The 21,968-nt window shown below is 40.4% G+C and overlaps 1 protein-coding gene across 9 annotated transcripts in view; it reads left to right on the forward strand.

Annotated features, from left to right (window-relative positions):
* Window positions 1-21,968, forward strand: part of SFMBT2 (Scm like with four mbt domains 2) — a 267,557-nt gene that overhangs the window by 211,429 nt on the left and 34,160 nt on the right. For all 9 annotated transcript variants that reach the window (XM_049882021.1, XM_049882015.1, XM_049882022.1 and 6 more), the window contains 4 exons: window positions 667-709; window positions 3,020-3,090; window positions 5,518-5,657; window positions 21,678-21,787. In XM_049882021.1, the coding sequence (XP_049737978.1) occupies window positions 667-709; window positions 3,020-3,090; window positions 5,518-5,657; window positions 21,678-21,787 (364 nt within the window). The remainder of the gene's footprint in view (window positions 1-666; window positions 710-3,019; window positions 3,091-5,517; window positions 5,658-21,677; window positions 21,788-21,968) is intronic.

Here is a 21,968-nt window from a genome sequence, read left to right on the forward strand (position 1 = left end):
TTAGAAGTTTTGTTGGAATTAATTTATGCTTATGTTGGCCAGGTACGGGATTATCTGTGCCAAAATTAATAGATGCCAAAATCTCTGGTCTATTTTTGTTAAGGTGATCCTAATCTTATAAACTAAACATTTTCTTACCCCCAAAAAATCATCGTTTATGTCAGTATTTGACAAACATGTTTGTTAGACACCAATCTTCCTTTAAATAATAAAACGCTTTATTTTAAAAATATGCCTCTAGTATTAATTTGGGAGTGGACTGGTACAGTAACATTATTTGACTCACTAAATTTCTATGGGAAAAGAATCATGCTGGGTAATCTTGCTTACAACAATTTTTCTTACTCTGTGTTTATACAAAGTACAATATTTGTACCATCTTTTTTATTAAAAGCACACTTTAAAATAAAGGAGGCGGTGTAATGATAGATTAAATGTACTAGGTTCTATTTAGACCTCATTTCGGACAAGACAAAGTCTATTTTATGCTAAAAAAAATTAATATAAAATTGTGGCAGGAGCAAAGTAATTTTTCAGTATTTAAATTACTTTAAAACTAACACTATTTTTTTTTTTTTTTTTAACACCAAGCCATTTTTGTAAATGCATTTGTCCAACTAGCTAACCAAGCTGTTTTTCTTTTTTCCCTCTTGGCCTGTTTTACAGCACAAATGAAGAGGAAGATTGCAGTTGTGCAGCCAGAAAAACAGTAAGTTTTTTTTTTTTCTCCTAAAAACTGCACGAAAAACTATGGAGTGTCTTCATACGGGATGGCAGGCGTGGATGTTTTTGTTAGCGAGCTAGCTAATGAAAAGCACACTAGTAAAGATGACAGTAAAATGTATCTGTTATTTATTAAGTGCAAGATTCAGTGCCTACTCCCAAGGAACTTCTACTCCAGCTAGTAATTTCTTAAGCTTTTTTTCCTACTCAGTATACCTGAAATGTATCCCAAACTTATACATTGATAGTAATGGCTCTCCTAGTGATTCTTGATGTGCTTGGGGCCACACATTTGACAGGTGTGACTTGGACAAACTGCCCTGTCCCCCATCCAGGATGCTATCTCTTAACCATCCCTCTGTGACCAGGCCTGGGAGGCAGAAGACTTCAGAGTGATGCCCAACTCGGCCACTTCCCACCTGGAGGAACATGAGCAAGTTGCTTAAATACTATGCATTTCAATACTCTCACCTGTAAAATGCTTGCTTCACAAAGTTTTTGTGAAGATTAGATGCCAAGTGAAAAAATTGCCCCTAAATTGTTAAATGTCTGTGGGTTACCCTGCATTTAACCCGTTGCCACTGAGTCAATTCCGACTCATAGCAACCCTGTAGGACAGAGTAGAACTGCCCCATAGTGTTTCGAAGGAGCGCCTGGTGGATTCGAACTGCCAGCTTTTTGTTAGCAGCCATAGCACTCAGCCACTACACCACCAGGGTTTCCTACCCTGCATTTAGGTTGTAATTTTATGAACAAAGAGAATGTTAGGGCAGAGTGTCTAAATGGAGACAGTGTGTTTTGGAAAAGGTTTTAACAGTTTGTAATATTTTTATATATTGAAAACACTTAAAAGTCACTGAAATAGACATCCTATGCTAAGTGATTCTATTTTCTTAAGTGTATAAAAATATACAGATGGAAAAGGAATTGAAAACAGCATTTTTCATGGTACCAAAGTTTAGATTTAAATAAAAAGTAATTGAATCTTAATTGCATTTTATTTTAATGAGAATAATAGTTTTGTGGGGTTTTTTTGTAAATTCATTTCTAAACACAGTGCCTCAGGTTAGTAACTTGATTCTCTTTTATCTGGTTAACATTGAAGCAGAAAGATTAAATAACAGACCAGTCATTGAATCCAAATTTGAAATCATAACTCCTAGATATGAAGTGGTTCTAAGACTGTATGTGTATCAGTTGCTGGTGGGCTTATTAAAACACAAATTCCTGGGCCCCATTCTCAAAATTTCTGACTCAGTAGAACTGGGGTTTGGCCTCATAATTTGTATTTCTAACAAGTTCCCAGGAGATGCTGATGCTGCCTTTATGGGGACCACACTTTGAAAAACACTGCCATTGATGACCACACCAAGATACCTTGTCCTGGTTTACTTTGAGCCCACATGGTTTTCAACTGTGTCATTTTTATGCGGCCAGCATGAATTCTTCTGTGGAACCCATCACTCCTCTTTTTCTGCCAAGTCTAAAAGTCTACATTTAAAAAAATGTTTATTCAACTTTTTTTTTTCCCCAAGCTTTTAAAAGGTGCTCTCTCCTAGAATAAGCCTAGTCACAATCGAAGAATCAACAGTTTATAGGTCTTCTATTGAGATATTCTCTAGTATGGCCATGACCCGAACAAAGCACCCCCCACCAAAAAAAAGAAAGTAAAACAAAAACAAACCAGTTGCTGTCAATTCATTTCTGACTCATGGTGACCCCGTTTGTGTCAGAGTAGAACTGTGTTCTGTAGAGTTTTCAGTGGCTGTGATCTCTTGGAAGTAGACAGCCAGGCTTTTTTTCTGAGGTGCCTCTGGGTGGATTCAAACCACCAACCTTTTGGTTTGTAGCTGAGCTTTCAAGTATTTGCAGAAACTACACAAGCATAGTTACTGGAAATAATAGTAAAAAGTGGTTTTCTTCAGTTAGACATTGAAGATGAGAGATCTGACTTTAATTAATACAAGATAATGTTTCTTCCTGTCTAAAATACAAAGACATTATTATGATTGTTGTAACAAGAGACAAGCCCAGTGGTGGCTTGGGAAAATCTCATTGATTGATCATGACTACTCGAGAGCAGATGTTCCAATAAACTCCTTAGGGTCTTCAAAATAATTTGAGAACAACTTTTCTGAAATGATCTTTTTATTTGTTCTTATTGGTATTGCTCCTAGATGTACACCTTCCTATCATTATACTTAGATTTCCATATTGACCACTTTTAATTATGATTGGAACGTAAGTTTTTCCTAAAGTTTGCGACCCATGATAGTTTTATTTTCTTTATCCACAGATTGCCGTCCACAGTGCCTGTTGAGAAAATACCTCATGACCTTTGTTCATTCCCTCACCCTGACACTACAGGTAAATTAGTTCATGGAGGTCCCTCTGCCCCCTCTCAGTTCATTGTTGTAGTTGGAGGTATGCTTATATTTTTCAGTGAATGTGAGTATATCTCAACTTCGAGGCCTGTTCTGTTTTTCCTGGTGCTCCTTATTAGCAGATACCTACCTTTTTTCTTTTTTAAAATTCTTAAGTTAAATTTTCTATGCCTCTTCTGCCTCTTTGTCAGAAAAAAAAAAAAAAAAAAAATTTTTTTTTTTTCTTTTCCTTTTTTAAAATTCTTAAGTTAAATTTTCTATGCCTCTTCTGCCTCTTTGTCAGAGCTCTAGATAATTCTCATAATCTGCAGGAAAACGATCTGTATGCTACTTGGGAATTATAAGTCAAGTTAGGGCCTGGTATCAGGGACTACTATGTGGAAAAGGAAGAAAACTGAAAATATCATTATTAGGCACTCCTTTTTTTTCTTTTTTTTTTCTTTTTAAGCATTTTATGCTAGTTTCACTGGCTTTTTTGTAGTTGTGGTTAATACTTGAGTTCCTGCTGGCTTTTCAGTTATTCCTTAAAACCTTCTGTGTTTGAAAAGCTGGTTGTGAACTATATATATTTTTAATGCATAAAGTCTTACATCTTACAAAAACCTTTGAGAGTACAAATGTGATTTACCCTTTGACCACCAAATATGATAATAAACATACTTATACATTTGATTAAGAATTCTGTTGTCTAGCCAAAATCAAGCCTGCTCAGAATTCCAGAATTAAAACTTGTAAGCCATTGGAAGAACTCTGTTAGTTCAAGTTATCTTTGTAGTAGAGAGAGCAATTTTATGAGCAGACTTACTGGTCTTCAGGGAAAAAGTAGGCCTTTTTTTCCAAAGTTCTGGGCAGGGTAATCCTAACAAAAAATGTCTATGTAAATGCAGCGGAGGACTTCATTTATTTTGCCTCGAGTGTAGAATTCAAATAGTAGAATGGTTTTAGAAGAACCTTGTCAGCTACTCTTTCATGGTCTGTAATTGTTATTTTGCTCCTTTTCTCCTATACCCAGAGAAACATTTCTTCTACTTTCCTGTTGGTTCTTAGTTGAAATCCTTATGAGGACAAGCATTCTTAGACTGTTAAATTACCATTCCAAATTAACAGCAGCGTGTGTACAGAAATACCAGTTAGTATAGCTGAGCTTGGGGCAGGCGGAGAGGTGAGTCAAATGTGAAACCTCATCCGTTGCTCTTAGACATCAAGAAGCTTCAAAGTGAGATCTTATTAATTATTCCACTTTTTCTTCATGGCATCTTGAGACACAGCAAGACCAACTACTTGCCGTATTCACTTTCTAAGCTGAACGAATAATCAGGAAAATGCCCCTTTAAGCCACCATGAGGTACATTTCACATCCCTGAGATCGGCATAATGGAAAAGTCTGACAGTGCTGGCTGGATGTGGGCACAGGGACTCTCACACAATGCTGATGGAGTATGCATCGGCACTGTGGAGAACAGTTTGGCCGTGTCTAGTAAAGCTAAGGATATGTACGTCCTGTGGCTGAGAAGTTCCACTCCAGGTTACTTACCTGCAGGACTCTCTTGCCCATTACAAAGGAGACTTTTACACTGACGTTCACTGCAGCACCATTTGTCGTAATGAAAATGTAGAAGCAACTAAATTTCCATCAGTAGGAGAGTGGGTAATTAGATTGTAGGCTTTGGGTGTTTTTTTATATATTCATATAATGGAATGAATAATATACAAAAAGTGAAAAATGAACATTTTAGTTACACATTTACCAGAAGTGTAACATTGAGTAGACAAACAAAAATTTGCTGAAGAACCATTTATAGAACATTAAAAAAATATTCAGAATAATATAACATATTGCTTATGGATACACACATATATATGTATGGAATAAAAATTTATAGACTTGCATGGAAATGAAAAACACTAAGCTGAGGGTCATGGTTACCTTTGAGAAGGCAGGTAGGACTTAGTTGTGTAGCTATTATTTTCTTTCTTGGGGTGCATAGCCATACCTGAGCTGTCATTGTCTTAGTCTTTGTATCTTTTTGTGAGTTTTGAATACTGCATAATAAACAGTTATATAGTGGAACAAATAATCAGAACTTCTGAGATATTATTATGGATATAAAAACATCCTAATGTTAAACTACAACGCATGTTTTCTCAAAAGAAGCAGCTCATCTGTTTTTCTCTATTGCTGCGCCACAATTTGGAACCGAAATGAGTTCTGAGCACACTGGGCCTCACAGTTAGAACCATCCTTTTGGGTCATTTCTTTTTTATCTTCAGATTTCCAGTCAGCCAAGATGTCTGACAATTCCTTTAGGTAGTTTTGCCAACTAAGTGAATTAACCGAGTTTTTCTTTGGTTCCCTAAGGTCTGGGAATTATGATCCTAAAGCATCAGCTGTGTTGCTCTTCCACTGCAGGTACTGTCAACGGGAAATACTGCTGCCCTCAGCTTTTCATCAACCACAGGTGTTTCTCAGGCCCTTACCTAAACAAAGGAAGAATTGCAGAGCTACCTCAGTCGGTGGGACCAGGCAAATGTGTGCTGGTTCTTAAAGAGGTAAAGCACTTTCATTATCACAGTTGGTTTGTTTGTACGGGTACAAGTCAAAGAATATTTACGGTGTGGGCAAAATAAGGAGATACTAGAAATTCTATTAATATTGATTAAGCATTTCATGTCTCTCAGTCCTGTGGGCTAGACGCTGGTGATACAGAGATGGAGAAATGCTGTTCCTGCCCTTGAGAGACTTGCAGTCTAGTGGAGTAAGTCACATGAGTTAGGGGAAAACATTACTCTAGATTTGAGCAAAGTGCTGTGGAGAGACGGAGGAGTGACTAATTGTGTGTGGAGTGAGGGTTTAGGGTTAAAGAGTCAAGCAAGGTTTCTCAGAAGAAGTGACATTTGAAATAAGCTTGGAAGAGCAAAAAGGACTTTGTGAGGTGATACAGAGTATTGCTAAAAATAGGTGCTGCTCAGCACCTATAGGCTCTTGAGTGCTTGGGAGTGGTATCTTTTATTTCTCCTACCTCCCAGCAGTAGTCGGTACAGGACCCTGCTGGTAGGAGGTACTTGATAAATGTTTAGATGGTCATCAGGCACGTTCATGGAGTTTGTGTCATGGACTGTGTCCTCGCAGTGGTATTATTTTCCATTTCTCTTCTTGCTGTTAGGAGATGGCCTGCAGATAGAGGTGAACCCTAATTACACTGATGGAGGCTTTTCTCTCTCTTGCATTTTTATAGCTTAGCCTCAGACAGTGCTTGGAGACAGACTGGAATTTTGGAACAATTTCTGAACTATTCTTGGAACTCTATCTCTGCTTTTTCCACACACATCACTGCTTTCTCTTAAGAAAGAGGACACCAAATATATCTTCTTTATTACTACTGTACCATGATGAATGTTTTTTAATTTCTTGGACACAACAGTCCATTTATCCATTGAACAAATATTTGTTAGGCAGCTTCTAGGAGCCGGGCACTGTATGAAGCACTAGGTCAAAAAATATATGTGACGTGCCCTCTGCCCATCTGGATTTCACGTTCTTGTTGGGGAGACAACATAATCCAAAGCTAGATGGATAGTATGGTACGTGCATCACTAGAGACAGGAGCAAAGTGCTTGGGGATCAGAGGGGCAAAAAAATCCCGAAAAACCCGGTGCCATCAATTCCAACTCATAGCAACCCTCTATGACAAAGTAGAACTGCCCCATAGGATTTCTAAGACTGTAATCTTTACGGAACTAGATTCAGGGTCAGAGACGAGGGAGTGACAAGTATATAGGAAGGGACATTTGATCCAAGTTTGGCAAAGTGAGTAGAATTTGAACTCTGCACAGCACGGGCAAGGCTACACAGGTGGAAGCTAAAGGTGTATTTGGAAAAGGAAGATGGCTATGTATGGCTGGAGCATAAGTACTTAGGCTGGGGGTAAATACAAAAATAAAAGATTTTTTTTTTTTTTTTAATTATTACTTTAAAAGAGAGAGATACCTGGCTTGCCTGAAGATGCTTCAGTGTGAGGGTAGGACCTGGGGACTGATGTGAAAGTCCTTCTTTGGCATCCTAAGGAATTTGGACTTCCTGCCCTGGGTAGTGGGGAGCCATCAGTTTGACTTGCTAATGCTTTTCCCTCAACACATGAACTTCTGTATGGTTTCAAATTTCATTTTACTTAAAGAGAATAAGATAATTGAAGCCAAGTCAGAACACCTTTCTTTCTCAGGCTGTCTGTGGTATTAGAAGTTAAAGACACATATTAGAGGAAAAAAAACTGTTTTAGAGAGAAAATTGAGGCTGCAGTTTAGAAGAAAAACTGTACGAAATTTATCAGGCTATTGTGATTATTTCTTGGAGAGCAGTTCATAAATATGAATTGAGAATTGAGTATCTATAATGTTTAAAACGTGGCCCCTGCCTTTCATTAGCTTCCAGTCAAAGGGGGGAAACGCAAGTAAATAGGATATTACAAGGGAGCAAGTATGACAGGAGCTATGATGGGGTTGGCACAGCTGCTGTGAGATTGCATAGTAGTTACCGACCATCTATGGGAAAAGTGAAGTGGGCAGCCTGCTCCAGGAAGAGGAAGAAGCATGTATAAGACCTGGAGACAAGAGCATCACTGGTGCTGTGGGATGAAGGAAAGCAAAGCAGGAAAGAAAGCTTGAAGCACTTTAAACATAAAGGGTGGACATGGAAGTACACAAATGTGTATTGACTGCTGTGGGCCTGGGCGTTGGACTGGGTCCTTCAACACACGTTCTTATCGGCAGCAGTTTGGCACTCCTTTCGATTTAAATAGCTAACCTTAATAAAGTTTGTCGTTATGTCCTGAAACCTCATGTATGGACCTTTCTCAGCCTAAGTGGGAAGTAGACTCCATAGATGAGAAATTTGTAGCTGAAGAGTAATGGAGACTGAAGGGGAGGGGCATACCTCTCTGAAAAGCTTCAGTGATTTTTAGGATTAAGACAACTGTAACTGTATACATTGGCACAGATCAGAGATCCCTGCAGATATTAAACTGCATCCAAAAAGAAATCAAACTAGGATTACACATGAGAATTTCTATCACAGTATAAAATAAGACTCCTAGACTAAGAATTGGCTTTCTTTAGTCCACTGTAGCCATCAGCCTGTGGATGGATTTTTGCTCTGGCGCTGGTGTCTGTCTGTGTTTGTGCCTGCTTTTATTGGGAGTGATAGGAAAGGAACAGGAAAGCTGACTGAGATACCATGAACTGTTGGGAATTTTGAAGCTGCCTTCAAGACTGTCTCACATTACATTTTTCAGTTGTTAAAATGAGATATGCTCTGTTAATAAGATGACCGGAAGTTTAGCCTCTCTTCAGGAGGCTGGCTATTTTACTTCACTAAATGATTTTTTTTTCAAGTCAAAAGTAGTTATCCCTGATAAATACTCCAGTAGGTACCAGCAGCCAAGTTTAAAAGCCAGGCCAAAGCAGTTTTCTGATGACAAAACTAGTTTTTTGCTGATATTCAGAAAATGCATGAGGCAGGAAGGGGAAAAAAAAAAGCAAGCGCTTCAGTTCTGTGAGTGCAAGAAAAATGTGAGTTCTGCCAAGCCAATATTTATGCTAATACTTCTCCTTCAGCAGCAGAACCTTTGTGTGGTTTCAAATTTCACTTTACTTAAAGGGAATGAGGTGATTGAAGCAAAGACATGTTTGCTTTTCCAGGCCATCAGTGGTATTAGAAATCAAGAACTTTTATCTCTTTAGAAAATTAAAGCCATAGTAGTTTTCCCTCTGTCTGATCTGCTAGAAATAGATAATGTCTGTGGGTGTGGCTACAGAGCCAACTGGGAAAGGTTTAATGCAAAGTGAGCAGTGGGGTCCTGGACTCTGAGAGGAAGATGTGCTTGAGAGGAGGAAGTTTCTCACAAAAGTGGTCATAGATATATGTGTCTGCTCAGGTGGTGCAAGTAGCCGTAAGGCTGGCAGTTCGAACCCACCCAGAGGCACCTCAGAAGCCAGGCTTGTTGATCTGCTTCCAAAAGGTCACAGCCTTGAAAACGCTGTGGAACAGTTCTACTCTGCACATCTGGGGTCACCATGAGTCAGAATAGACTCTGTGTCAACTAACAACAATAACAACTTGCTTTCTAGACTAATGAGTGTTCTGGTCCTTAGACTTGAGTGGGGTTTGAGAGACTTTGAGAACTCGATCCCAGAGCATACAGCAAAGGGAGATGGTGACCTCAGAGAGGCTGGAACCAGAGTCAAGCAGGTGGCCCAGTCATCCCATGGGGCCAAGCAGAGGTGCAAATAGCATAAGGAAGCTCAGAATGGAACAGGCCTTGGAATGGAGAAGTCAGGACCAACCTGTTAAGAACCCTTGGGTGCTGGGCCCAATTGTCATGGAAGGTGGGACCTGTTAAGTATAGACAATTAATGATGGTATTTGTAATTCAAACCTGCCTTGTCCAATATGATCGTTGTCAAACCAACACTGTCATGTTCTATCCCAAATACTTCCACCTCTGCCTTTCCCCCAGCATGACTATTCCAGGGTCTCCAAAAGATATAGGAACTACAGATCTATGTGGGCCCTTGGTAAACTCACGAGGTTTTTGTATCATAAGCCTCCTGCACCTATGAGATTGTTAGCATCATATGATAGATGAGTCTTCTTTGCCATTCTGTTTCTGGTGCATTGCCCAAAGGTGTTCAGCAAATTCAGCAAATGTTTGCTTAATAATTTATGTGAAATCTCATAAATTGCCAAGCCTGAGGTATTTACCTTTATATATATATATATGTATTTATATATATATATATATATAAAATGCGCTAGGGCTGATTTATGCCTATGTCTGTGTGTAAGAGAGAGCAAGTGAGTAAGCCTATGTAGGCACAAGAGCAAACAGGGGAGTGGAATATAGAAGGTATGTGCTCACATCAGTGCATTCTGGGACAGATACTTTAGCTTCTGATGCAGACCCATGATGGGAGAAGACTCACCGAAATCCCGCTGGCAAAATGACTCTGGAAACACCAATTTGGGAAGAGTTATAGAGTCTGTGTTTATAGAGACTGTAAAGGCCATGGAGGTGGTATACTATAGGGTGGTCCACAGAGATTTGGGGGACATCATGGTTTTTCTTAACTGGTACTTGTTTTGAAATATTTGCCAATATGTAATCTCTGTTTTTAGCCAAAAGAAAAAAAAAATATTTCCTTTTAAGCAGGGAACCTTTAGGAGTCCTTTTTCATATTTTGCATATTACGTTTAGATGAATTAAGCTGGTAGTCGTTCTAGGATTGTATTAGCTCTGCAGTAGAGATGACCTTGTTTTATGTGCAGCTTTTTGGCAGTGTAGGTTCAGTAGTGTAAGAGGTGAACATTTATAGAGGGAAAACTGACAGGTTGTACACTTTCATTAAAAGGTAAAAATATAGCACCTGGTTTTCTACTCCCTTTATCTTATTTCTGGTGCTTAGGAGACAGCTTAGGAAAAAGCAACCTGAAACCTGGACACTCAGGAAACGTTCTGAAGTGATAAGCTTTCATGAGCTTATTCTTTCCCTCTGACGTAACTTTCTACTCCATTTAGTTGAGACGGCCAGAGAGACTGACTTGAGACCTGTGGCCTCAAGCTTGTGACAAAAGACAAGTGTGAATACGGTGAAATCAACCAATTAAAAAAAAAAAAATCAAATTAGACTGGATAGAGCTTCTGTCATACCAAGGCAGGAATCTTGTTCCTTATGAGGAGAATACAAATACACACACATGCACACATCTCTCTGTCTTTCTGTCTAGCTATCCATTTATGAATAGCTAAAAGAGTCACTTTGGTAGTCCTCATCACAGTCTGGTCAAGGGATACAAAGGCTTAGACATAACCAATTACGCCTTTAGTGGTATTTAGGAGAATGGGTTGTAACTAATTTAACTTTTTAAAAATTGACTGCGGAAATGGTTCAGAGCCATGAGTTTTGGTTTAATGATATCAGGGTTTTGAGTAGCTATTGGGTATTGCATGTTGCTACCAGGGTGTAAAGGAAACATAGGGGAGACCGGGGTGCACTTTTATTGAACAAGATCTTTATTCCCCTCTATCTGCTTTTGGGAAACCCTGGTGACATAGTAAAGAGCTGTGGCTGTTAACCAAAAGGTCAGCAGTTCAAATCCACCAGGCACTCTTTGGACACTGTATGGGGCAGTTCTACTCTGTCCTGTAGGGTCGCTCTGAGTTTGAATTGACTTGACAGTGATGGATTTGGGTTTTTTGGTTTTATCTGCTTTTGAGGTCTTAATAATTCCATGGACCTGGAAAGTGAAGAAGTGATTGATATGGGGAGTGCAAGGTGCTACTTACTGCTGTCTGCTTCTGTTCTTTCTGTCTCTCCTCAACCTCTCTAAGGTTTTTCAGGTACCAAGTTGTCCAGCCATTCACCATTCAGGAGGTGTTTTACTGAGCATCTGCCATGTCCCTGATACTCTCCTAGCACTGGGGACGCAAAGTATGTGAAAAAAGAACCCATTCATTCAGTCAGTCAGTCGATAAGTAACTAATGAGTTCTGAACCATTTGCCAGGCAAATTTGCTAGGCGCTGTTCTATTTGTTCTATAGGGTCGCTATGGGTAAGAACTGACTCAGTGGCAACGAGTTTTTTAGGAATGTTAGCCCCTGGTAGGGAGGGGGTTCATAGTGAGCAAGGAATGTGTTCCTTACCTCATTGAGTTATAGTCCATAGGATCCTGACTGTCTCTGTAAAGAGAGAGGAGGGAAGCTTATCCTCTTTCTCCTCAAGTCACACCCTCTTCTAACAAGCCCATACACACGCAAATACACAGGCAGGAGGATACCTCAGTTTTGTGTTATCCAGGGGTCAGTAGTAGTTGTTGGTGATGTTTTGGAACCCAGTGCCATTTTTTGCTTTGCAGAAAGTAAGAGGATAGAAAAAAATACCTACTTATACAGCTGCCCCCTTTCTGTGATCCCCTCTGGCTTATTTCCAGTCTCACTTTCGACACTGTGCTTCATGCACTTTTTACAGCTCAGGACCCAGTTTCACTGCCCCCTTTTCACTGGCTAATAGAAACTTAGGAAGTCTACCTAACACAGCATCTAGTAATTATCTCTGACTTTGAGATTATTCCACAGAATATGACAAATATAAGCCAGTCAGGTGAATTATGCTTTCAGGCACCACAGTGGAGAATTGAAATGTTGAATGCTGGATCTTTCTGAAGTGGAAAGAGTGTGTGCAGACATGCTGTCACTGAGGCTTCTGGGCCCTGCGCTTACTCTGCTCTGCTTCACTGACATGTGAAATAGGTTTGAGCAGAAGGTTCCAAAGGAATCCTAGGTGTTACGCAAGACCGGAGCCGTATTTGCTCTCTGAAGCTCAGAATTTCTCCCTTGGTGGATGCGATGGCCTCCTGATCTCGCCCCTCAGTCAGCGTTGCTCTTCTGCAAATAGTGACGTGACCTCCCTCCCCCCAAGGGTGAAATGATCACCGCTCCTAGTCATCCCCAGTTTTGGAAGTTTCGAGTGGGATGTGGCAGTTTGGAGCTGACTTCCATTGTTGTTTGTAGTTTATAGTGCTGCTGCATGGCTGGTCCGTTAAGATAGTTCTGTCAGTCTCTTTGTTTTGATTACATTTATTTCCCAGTGTTGGGGAGATCTGTGATGTTTTGTTTGAATTTCTCCTTCATTATATATCTCTGAGCATTCGTTTCCAGCCACCTCTCATAATGACTTTTAGTTAAGAACTGCTGTTGTTGTTAGGTGCCATCGAGTCGATTTCGACTCATAGCAGCCCCGTGTATCAGAGTAGAACTGCCCCACAGAGTTTTCGTGGCTGTAATTTTTATGGAAGCAGATCGCCAAGTCTTTCTCCCACAGAGCTGCTGAATGGATTCAAACCGACAACCTTTTGGTTAGCAGCTGAACGTTTAACCATTGTACCACCAGGGCCACTTAGTTAAAAAGTAGAAATCCTCAATGTGGGAACTCAGAAGGTAAGAAATCCAAAGCAGCCATAACTGTTTATAAATGATTATGTACTAAAAATGAGGGCAGCTTTGATTCAAGGCAGCTGTGTCTTCATCATGTGTAATTGAGGCAGGCCGTTGCTGAGGCAGTGGAAACATGGTCTCATATCAAGAACTCACTGTTCTCAGATAATGTGGGACAGCCAGAGAATCTTGCCTAGCTGACAGCCAGTTAAGTCAGTCATCAGAACCAAAGAAAAATGAGGCCATGGCTCTTGAAGATACTCTGTTGTGTTTGGGCTGCTGTTGTTGTCCTCTGATGTTGAACATTAGCTAACCCATTAAGAATAACGTACCAATCAAGTGGGCGGACATAAAGCATCACAAACACACTTAGTCTGCGATACAGGAAATAGCAGGTTGCTAGGTAATGTCTTGGAAGGTTGGCAAAGGAAAAGCTCGACTTTTTTTTGTTGTTGTTGCTAAGTCATGTTGCCCATGAAGAAACAAGGTATCTTTGTTGAACGTTCTCATCATAGCATAGCAAGGGATTTTGCAGTAATGAAAACAGTAACAGTTGATAACTCCCAGGCCTCTATTCAGATATTATCAAGTTGTCATCAAGTCACTTTCAACTCCTGGGCGGCCCCTGTGTGCAGGGTAGAACTGCTCCATAGAGTTTTCAAGCTGTGACCTTTTGAATGCAGATCACCAGGCATGTCTCCCCAGGTGCCTCTGGGTGGGTTCAAACTGCCAGCCTTTCAGATGGTAGTCAGGTGCTTAACAATTTACACCATACAGGGACTTTTCTTCAGATGGGTTATCAGATAAATTCTTGGAGTGAATCAGTCGTTAAATTTTAGATGTACAGAAGAATTTTGTTGTTAGTTGCCGTTGAGCCGTTTCTGACTCACAGCAATCTCAAGTGTATAGTGTAAAACGGCTCCGTAGGGTTTTCAAGGCTGTGACCTTTCAGAAGGAGGTTGCCAGGCCTTACTTCTGAGGTGCCTGTGAGTGGGTTTGAACTGCCAACCTTTTGGTTAGTAGTGCAGCACTTAACCATTTATGCCACCCAGGGACTCCTGTAGAAAAACTAGATTGACTCATATTGAAATTCATTGAACAAAATTAAAAAATATTTGTTGAGCATGTGCTATGGCCCGTTATAGGTTCTAGCTACTGTGAGTATGGCAACAAGCAAAAATGAAGTCCCTGATTCCTTGGAGCTTATGTTCTAATGGGGGTAGACAATAAGCCAATAAATAATATGTCAGATGGTGGTAAGTGCTATATAAAGCTCAGAAAGAGGCCATAGAATGGTGGGAGAAAGGTGCTATTGTGTAGAGGCCTAACGAGGCCTGCCTGTGTGAGGAACTATCTGATGCGGGGAGGGGTGGACTATGAAGATATGCTAAGGAAAAACAATCCAAAAGGAACAACAGAGCAAAGACCCTGAGAGGCAAGGCTGTGCCAGTATGTTCAAGGAGAGCCAGGGGCTGGTGTGGCTGGAATACAGGGAGCAAGGAGAAGAGGGGTCTGGAGAGGGGTCAGAGAGGTATGTGGGGGCAAGTTCATATAGGGCTACCTCGGCCAAGATGAGGACTGTGGTTTTTGCTCTGAGGGAGACAGAAACACCTTTGAAAGGTTTTGAGCAGGTGGATGGCCTGATCTGATTTACAATTTTAAAAGATCATGCTGGCTGTTGTATAGAGGAGGGACTATAAGGAGATAAGTGGAGGAGCAAGGGGAACAGTTTGGAAGCAATCGCAAAAGCCCAGGCAAAAAAGTGATGGTAGCAAAGGTGGTAGTTCACACCTAGATGGGTAACACTACAGGTTTGGATACATTTTTAAGGTAGAGCTGGCAGGGAGGACTTCTGGTAAATGAGATGTGGGTGGTAAGAGTAATAGAGAATTTAGGAGGCCCCCAAAGTTTGGCGTTAGCAATTAGAAGAGAGAAGATACTGAGAAGGGGAAGCCTGTAGGGCATATTTTACCTGTCTGTCTTGGACAGATTAAATTTGTCTATGAAACATCAAAAGTACAGATGGATATGAGTCTAGAGTTGGGGAAAAATTATGGGATGAAGATACAAATTTGGTAATGCTGAGATTGTTTAAAGCCAGATCCACTACGGAGTGAATGTAGACAGCAAAGAGAAAAATTTCAAGAACTGATCCCCGGAATATATCATCATTTGAGGTTGGGAGGATCAGAAGTGTTCAACAACAGAGACTCGGCAGAGTGACCCAGCAAAGTAGGAGAACTAGAAGAGACCGGAGTTGGAGCCAGGTATAGAACAGCCTGGAGAGGAGGGAGTGATGGTGTCACATGTTGCTGACAATAAAATAAGAATAGAACTGAGAATTGTCCATTGTTTGGCAATTCAGGCTTCACAGGTGACCTTATATAAGACCAGTTTCTAGGGGTTGTGGACATGGAAGCCCCATAGTATTGTGTTCAAGACAGAATTGGAGAGAAAGAAGAGGCAGTGTGTGTAGATAACTTCCTAGAAGATAACAAAGAAATGAGGCGGTAGCTGAAGAAAGATGAGAGTTGAAGTTGTTGTTTTAGTTTTTTTGAGGTGGGAGATGTTACAGCAAATGTGTAGGCTAAGGGAAATGACCAGCAGAAAGGAAAAAAACTGGCGATGTAGGAGAGAGAAAGAAAGCAACAAAGTAGAAAAGAATATTCCAAAAAGAGATTCAACGTACAGGGTATTTTGCTGGTGAGGTAAGGTGAGCTGAGAGTGCATAATGGGAGGGTTTGGGAGGGAGGGGGGTCAGACTAGGGAAAAATGAAGAGCCGTATGGGAATCAGATTCTGGGTGGGAGGGATGTTCTAGGATTGTTGGGTTTCTGATAAAACCAAAACCCACTGCCGTCAAGTCAATTCCGACTCGAAGTGACCCTATAGGACAATAGAGTTTCCAAGGAGCGCATGACGGATTCAAACTGCCAACCTCTTGGTTAGCAACCGGAGCACTTAACCACCAGGGTTTCTGGGTTTCTGATGACTGAGGTAAATTCAGGCATAGGGCACAGTGAAATTCTCCTGTTGGTCTTCTGTGGGAGGTGGAGAACTCCTGACATTATAACCTCCTTTGAGAGAGTGGTTTCTTAAACAGATTGAAGTGATGACATATGGAACCTGTCAGGGGAAAAGGGAGGGCTTGCCTTCCAGGAGAAGCAGAAGGAAGCATCTGGGAGGGTACTAGCGTCCCCAGGAGCACCTCCTGTCCAGACCAGTGAGGTCAGCATCAAATTAAGAATCTAAATAAAGGTAGAAGTCAATTTTGGCCAAAGCAATAGAGTTCTAATCTTGGTTAAATATGTCAGATTATTATTGTTATTATTAAAATTTTTACAAACAATAACCAAATGAGATCATAAAGGGTTGTGAAAGAAAAAGGACATGAACGGACAGATGAACATGATAGGTGTCATTCGATGGCATTTCGGAGGTATATTAGATGCAGCAATTGCATTCATCTTGGGACATGCACAGAACAGTCAGTTTTTGAAGCACCAAAATGAAAACACCTACTCTTAAGGGGTAGGCAACTTTCTGAGTCATTTGCTTTGTGTTTTTTTCATAGCTACTTCTTGCTTTTCTCTGGCTTTATTAGCAGGTTATGTTGCACTGTAAAGAAGATAAGACTCCTGGTTCTTCTTTTTTTGTTGCAAGCCTGTCTTCTTTTATTTCCAGTTTTTTATGGCATTTACGTGCATAAGAGTTTAAGAAGTAATGGGACCACAGTGTTGTTGATACCATAGGCCTTTGAGATGTAGGGTCAGTGTGATATAACTGAGGAAAAAAAGGCAGAGCTGCTGCAATTCTTATGAAACTCTTATAGGCTCGTTTTCCAAAACAGACCTTTCAAAATTAACATTTCCATTTAAATATTCTTACAAAAAGACAGACTCCGCTTGCCTATTCTGCTTGCCTGCTCTGCGTCTCATGGGGATTCTGATTTTACTGACAATTCCAGGTGTTGAAGTCTGTTATTTTTTTTTTTTCCATTTCTCTTGCAACTTTCCACATAAGATACCATTCACTAGTGAAACCCTATTTGTAGAGAAATTACTGATTAAGCAGGAGAAATTTTTTATCCTTTTATTTAAAAGAGAAAACTATTTATAAAATTAGATCCATTCCACCCAACTTTGAAATTTCAAAGAAGAAATATTTTAGGCCCACGGGGACCTTTGATGTGTCCTGATTTCTATAAAAAGCCAGTTGTAACCATGAACCTTGCATAGACTAAGCAACAGAAAGAGCCGGTAAACTGTGGAGAAAACAGAATATGATAGTGAGGGTGTCTTTTTTCCCAGATCCTTTTTCAGACCCTCTTGAGAAAAAGAATGCTTCCTTGTGTTGTCCTGCAGGTTAGTCTGCCTCCAAGAGTCCACCCCAAAGAGACCTCACCGCCAAGTTACTAGAATTCAACAGATTATAAACCCTCAAAGTCATGGATTCTTCTTCCCACTAAGTCAATCTATCCCAAGCTATGGGAGCCACATTTGTACTCTGAATTTCATAATTTCGACACTCATGGAAATGACTCACCTGTTAAGTGGTTCCCTGCACTTTCAACATTGTTATAACTTTAATCATATAATATAGTTGGGAATGGAAATATCTAAATGACTTTTGATGTTTTGTGAGAAGACGTTTTCATGGACGTGAATATGAAAGGAAATAATGTATTAACGATTTCACTAAGTGAAGAGGAAAAACATCCCCTTTAATTTGCATAATCTTTTGAGTGCTGACATTGTACATGAAAGGGGGAGAGTAGGGGAAGGAAACTAACATTATTGAGTGGCTTCTCTACCAAATGCTGTTTGGAGTTTCTTCTGTACCAACTGCTGTTTGGAGTTTCTTCTGTACCAACTGCTGTTTGGAGTTTCTTTTCTTGCTAAATTACACAAAATAGCATCTGCACTCTATTCTCTTTGTCTTTTCCTCCCCCTGATTATCCTCTCCTCTCATCTGCATACGCTGGTCTACTCACTATATTCTGAACAAACCTGTGTGCTCCATAGAGCAGAGGTAGGAAAGGAAAGGAAAATTTCAGGACTGGGAAGTGGAATGCAGTGTAGGATGACTCAGAGATCCAGTGATGAGGAAAGTCCAGATTGGATTTGATAATTAGGACATCGGTGACCTCTTCAAAGCATTTTTGTGTAGTGGTTAGAGTGGAAACCAGATTTTGGAAGGTTGACAATTAAATTGAAGATGAAGAATTTAGAAGTTTAAACAAATGAGAGGCTTGGATCTCTGAAAAGAGGGCAATAGCTAAAAAGTCAAGGAGCTTCTTAGGAGAGTTGTTTTTCAAAGATGTGGAACTGAAGCAGCCACAGGCCAGTGGGACAGAAAGGTTGAAGGGATAGGAGAGAGTTTACTTTATGGGTTGATGAGGACTGCATTGGTGTTTTTCATTTCTGATAGAGAGAAGAGGGCTTCCTTTGAACATTTTTTTTTGTATGCCAAGATGTTATCTCTTTTATTCCTTATAACATCCTAATGCACCAGGTAAATAGCAATGCCCCCATTATACAGATGAGGAAAGTCAAAGTTTAAGTGAGACAGGCAGTCTCAGAGCTCAGCAATTCAAGGAGACAAAGGCAGCCTCAGAGCCCAACCGTTCTAAGAGACACTTGTTCTGGCTTATCCCCCTAAACCAAATAGAATAGGCCACACATTCTTCTGAAATTGTCCATGACAAGATCACAGCAGAATGGGCCATAGATGGCCTCAACCCACCTCTGGGTGGAGATTCAACATGTTAATGAAGAAAAATTGACCTCTTCTTCCATCCTGGAGAATCAAACCCTTGACTAAAGAAAATGCCTAGTCATTCCCAAGCTCTGAGTGCCTGCACGAAGGTCAATCCTGAATATTCATGATGAATTTGCATTGCCTTGTCTGCTCTCTGTAAAAGCCCACTTTCCCAAGCTGCCTTGAGCAGTCTTGGAGACAGCAGTCCCCATTGCTCCTTTCTTTGTCCAAGAAAATAAAGGCTTCTTTCTGACCTCCCATCTTGGCCTCTTGTTTATTGGCTGTAACAAGTCATGCAGAGCAAAACTTGGGGTTTTCACCCAGCAATATAGCATCTTGCCCAAAGACTTATAGCTCCTGAGAGGTGCAGCTGGGATTTGATCCTAGATCTGGCCAACTACAAAGGTTACTGCGTTTCTGTTCTAATAATCTGTGAGAATTTATTTTTAGAAGTATGTTCTTAACAAACATGTCGTGAACTCTCAAGAAACCCAGTGAGACGTTGCTCTCTAAAGCATGAATTTCCTCCTTGAGTTACCCAAACCTTCACACGAGTTTATTGGGAATGGTGCTCACTGGCCTCACACCTAAGATCCTGTTAGTTGCTTAGGGTCGGGATCCATGCTTCCCTCCTTGATCAAGGGCATAATGCATTGAATTCTGCTGTTTTGCAAGGCACAATAATACAGTCTAATTCTGAATAGTAATAATGGCTGTCCATGTTCTTTTCATGGTGGTAACTAAAGTACATTAAGATGTCATATCCATAAAAATTATTCAGATCACAATTGCAAAGTGTGATAGAGAGCTTGTTAAATTTGGAGACAAATCATGTGGCATCAGGAAAAGCCATGGGATACATTCATTGTCAAATACTCAGTATTGGATGCTTTTTCAACTAAGTTGCTGCCTATTCCCAGACTGAATGGAACTCAGGAAGGCATTTTCTTTTCAGTCAGAGAATGTATGTCGATGTGCAGCAAATAGCACATAGCTCTGGGGTTTTCTCAGCTAAATAATACTGAAAACAATCAGTTGAAATTTTATTGTCTGTTGATAAACACTTTGTGCATTATTTCAGCCAGTTTTAATTAGATTTATTTTTAAACTCAGTTTCTGTAAGTTGCCCTGACAGTAAGATCAGATGATTATTCTAATACGGAAAACATAAACACACCCGAAACTGCTTGTACTGCATTGTCATGGCCGCTTAGCGCCTGCTGAGCCGTGCACTCTTGATGGGGAGTTACAAGGCCCTTGGAACCCCTGCAAAGAAGAGACAATTGCCATGCTGTCTCCATAGTATAAAATATTTTAAAATTGAATCCTTAGTTATGAGACGAGAAGACTTTGTTTTTTAGAAATAAATCAGGGTGTAAACCAGGTTGGTTACATTGCAAAGGTGCATCAGATACGTGAAAAACTGCAGCATGAAAATTCCCATGATGTACTTTCATTGCCTTCCTGTCCATTTGTATTGTCCTGGTCTCCTCCAAAAAATAGTGGGTGCTTTGGCAATAATTCCAGGCTCCCGTGTCCATTTTTTTTTTTTTTTCCCCCTCACTCTCTCATTGGCATTTTGTTCTGAAACATGAAATGTGTGCTCATGGCCTGGCTTATTCATCTATACCTCTTCTAGACTGGGAGAAACCTCAGGAGAGGTGGGTACTGTGTCTTGTTCCTCTCCGTGTTCCTAGTGCCTGAAAAAAAAAACAATTGCTCATTTCATGGAACTGAACACTGGAGGTCTTCTGTGTGTTCCATTGTATGCTGCTTTGTACCTTCAGATTCTTCAAGCTTTCTTCCAAATAGCAGCAGCTCCTGAGTATGCTAGAACTCATAAATGTTAATAGCTAATGGTGATTTGTTTATTGAAAGGTGAGTGCCCCAGGGGTTTTATCCCTTGTTCTTTTCGTTTGAGAAGCATGTTGAAGTTAGCAAGGATGGGAATGTGTTATCTCCCCAGAGTATGCAGTTGAAAAGGGAAATGCCTCGTCCTTGTGGGAGCCCCACAATGGGCAGTGACCACATGCTTATGTTTTTGGACTAGAGGCTTGAGAGTGAAGGGGTAGTTTGAGGAAATAGTGTATCAAATGGGTTAAGACGGTGCAGATTCTCTTTTAAAATACACGCCAGAGAGAGTTGTCTTAGTATTAAATATCTATAAATTGAGTCAAGGAGCCCTGGTTGACACAATGGTTAAGAGTTACAGCTGCCAACCAAAAGGTCGGCGGTTCAGATTCACCAGAAGCTCCTTGGAAACTTCATGAGGCAGTTCTGCTCTGTCCTGAAGGGTTGCTAGGAGTCAGAATCGACTCAACGGCAACAGGTAAATTGAGCAAAGTTGCAAATAATTTGTTACCCTTCTTACCAGGATGCGATGTCTCTCTGGAAACGTTGGCATTAACATATTGACTCAGTTTCGTTGTTCCCATTTGAAATTTATTTTTAAAAATAAAATAAAATTCCCAATACCCTATCCTATGGAAAGCAGTCCTGTAGAAGAATAATAAATTCCTCTTTGGAGGAAATGGCTTAGTTTTTCTGCAACGCGGAAGAGTTCATGAGAGTCGGCCACTCCCCCTGGTGTGGCACTGTCCTAGCCAGAGGGACGAGATTTTGCCACCAGTTTTATCCCATTGGTGGTGAGCCAACTGAGTGTTCATCTGCAGAATGTTCTATCAAACTTGATAATCGTACTTTACTTCCTACAGGTGTTCAGCGAACACTCCTTCCAGTGCCAGTGGTATGGTTTTCAAAGCATTACTGTTCTAGTAGGAATGAATCCAATTGAAATTCACTACAGTTATTTTGTTTTCCAACAGGTTCTTAGCATGATAATCAATGCCGCTTACAAGCCTGGAAGGGTATTAAGAGAATTACAGCTGGTGGAAGACCCAAACTGGAACTTCCAGGAGGAGACACTGAAGGCAAAGTAAGTTTTTTCCGTCTGGAGAACAAGGGTTTTTTTTTAAAAATACTGACCCTGCTCCTTTGAAACTTCTTGTTCTTCTTTTTAACATAGCACAGAGAAATGGAAACAAACTGAAGAACTGTTGCTCTGCAGTTCTGTGTACTATATATAGATTTATTGACGTTTTTGCTATACAGTGTTG

The sequence above is a fragment of the Elephas maximus genome, chromosome 4 (assembly GCF_024166365.1).
Source record: "Elephas maximus indicus isolate mEleMax1 chromosome 4, mEleMax1 primary haplotype, whole genome shotgun sequence".
Taxonomy (NCBI): Eukaryota; Metazoa; Chordata; class Mammalia; order Proboscidea; family Elephantidae; genus Elephas; species Elephas maximus.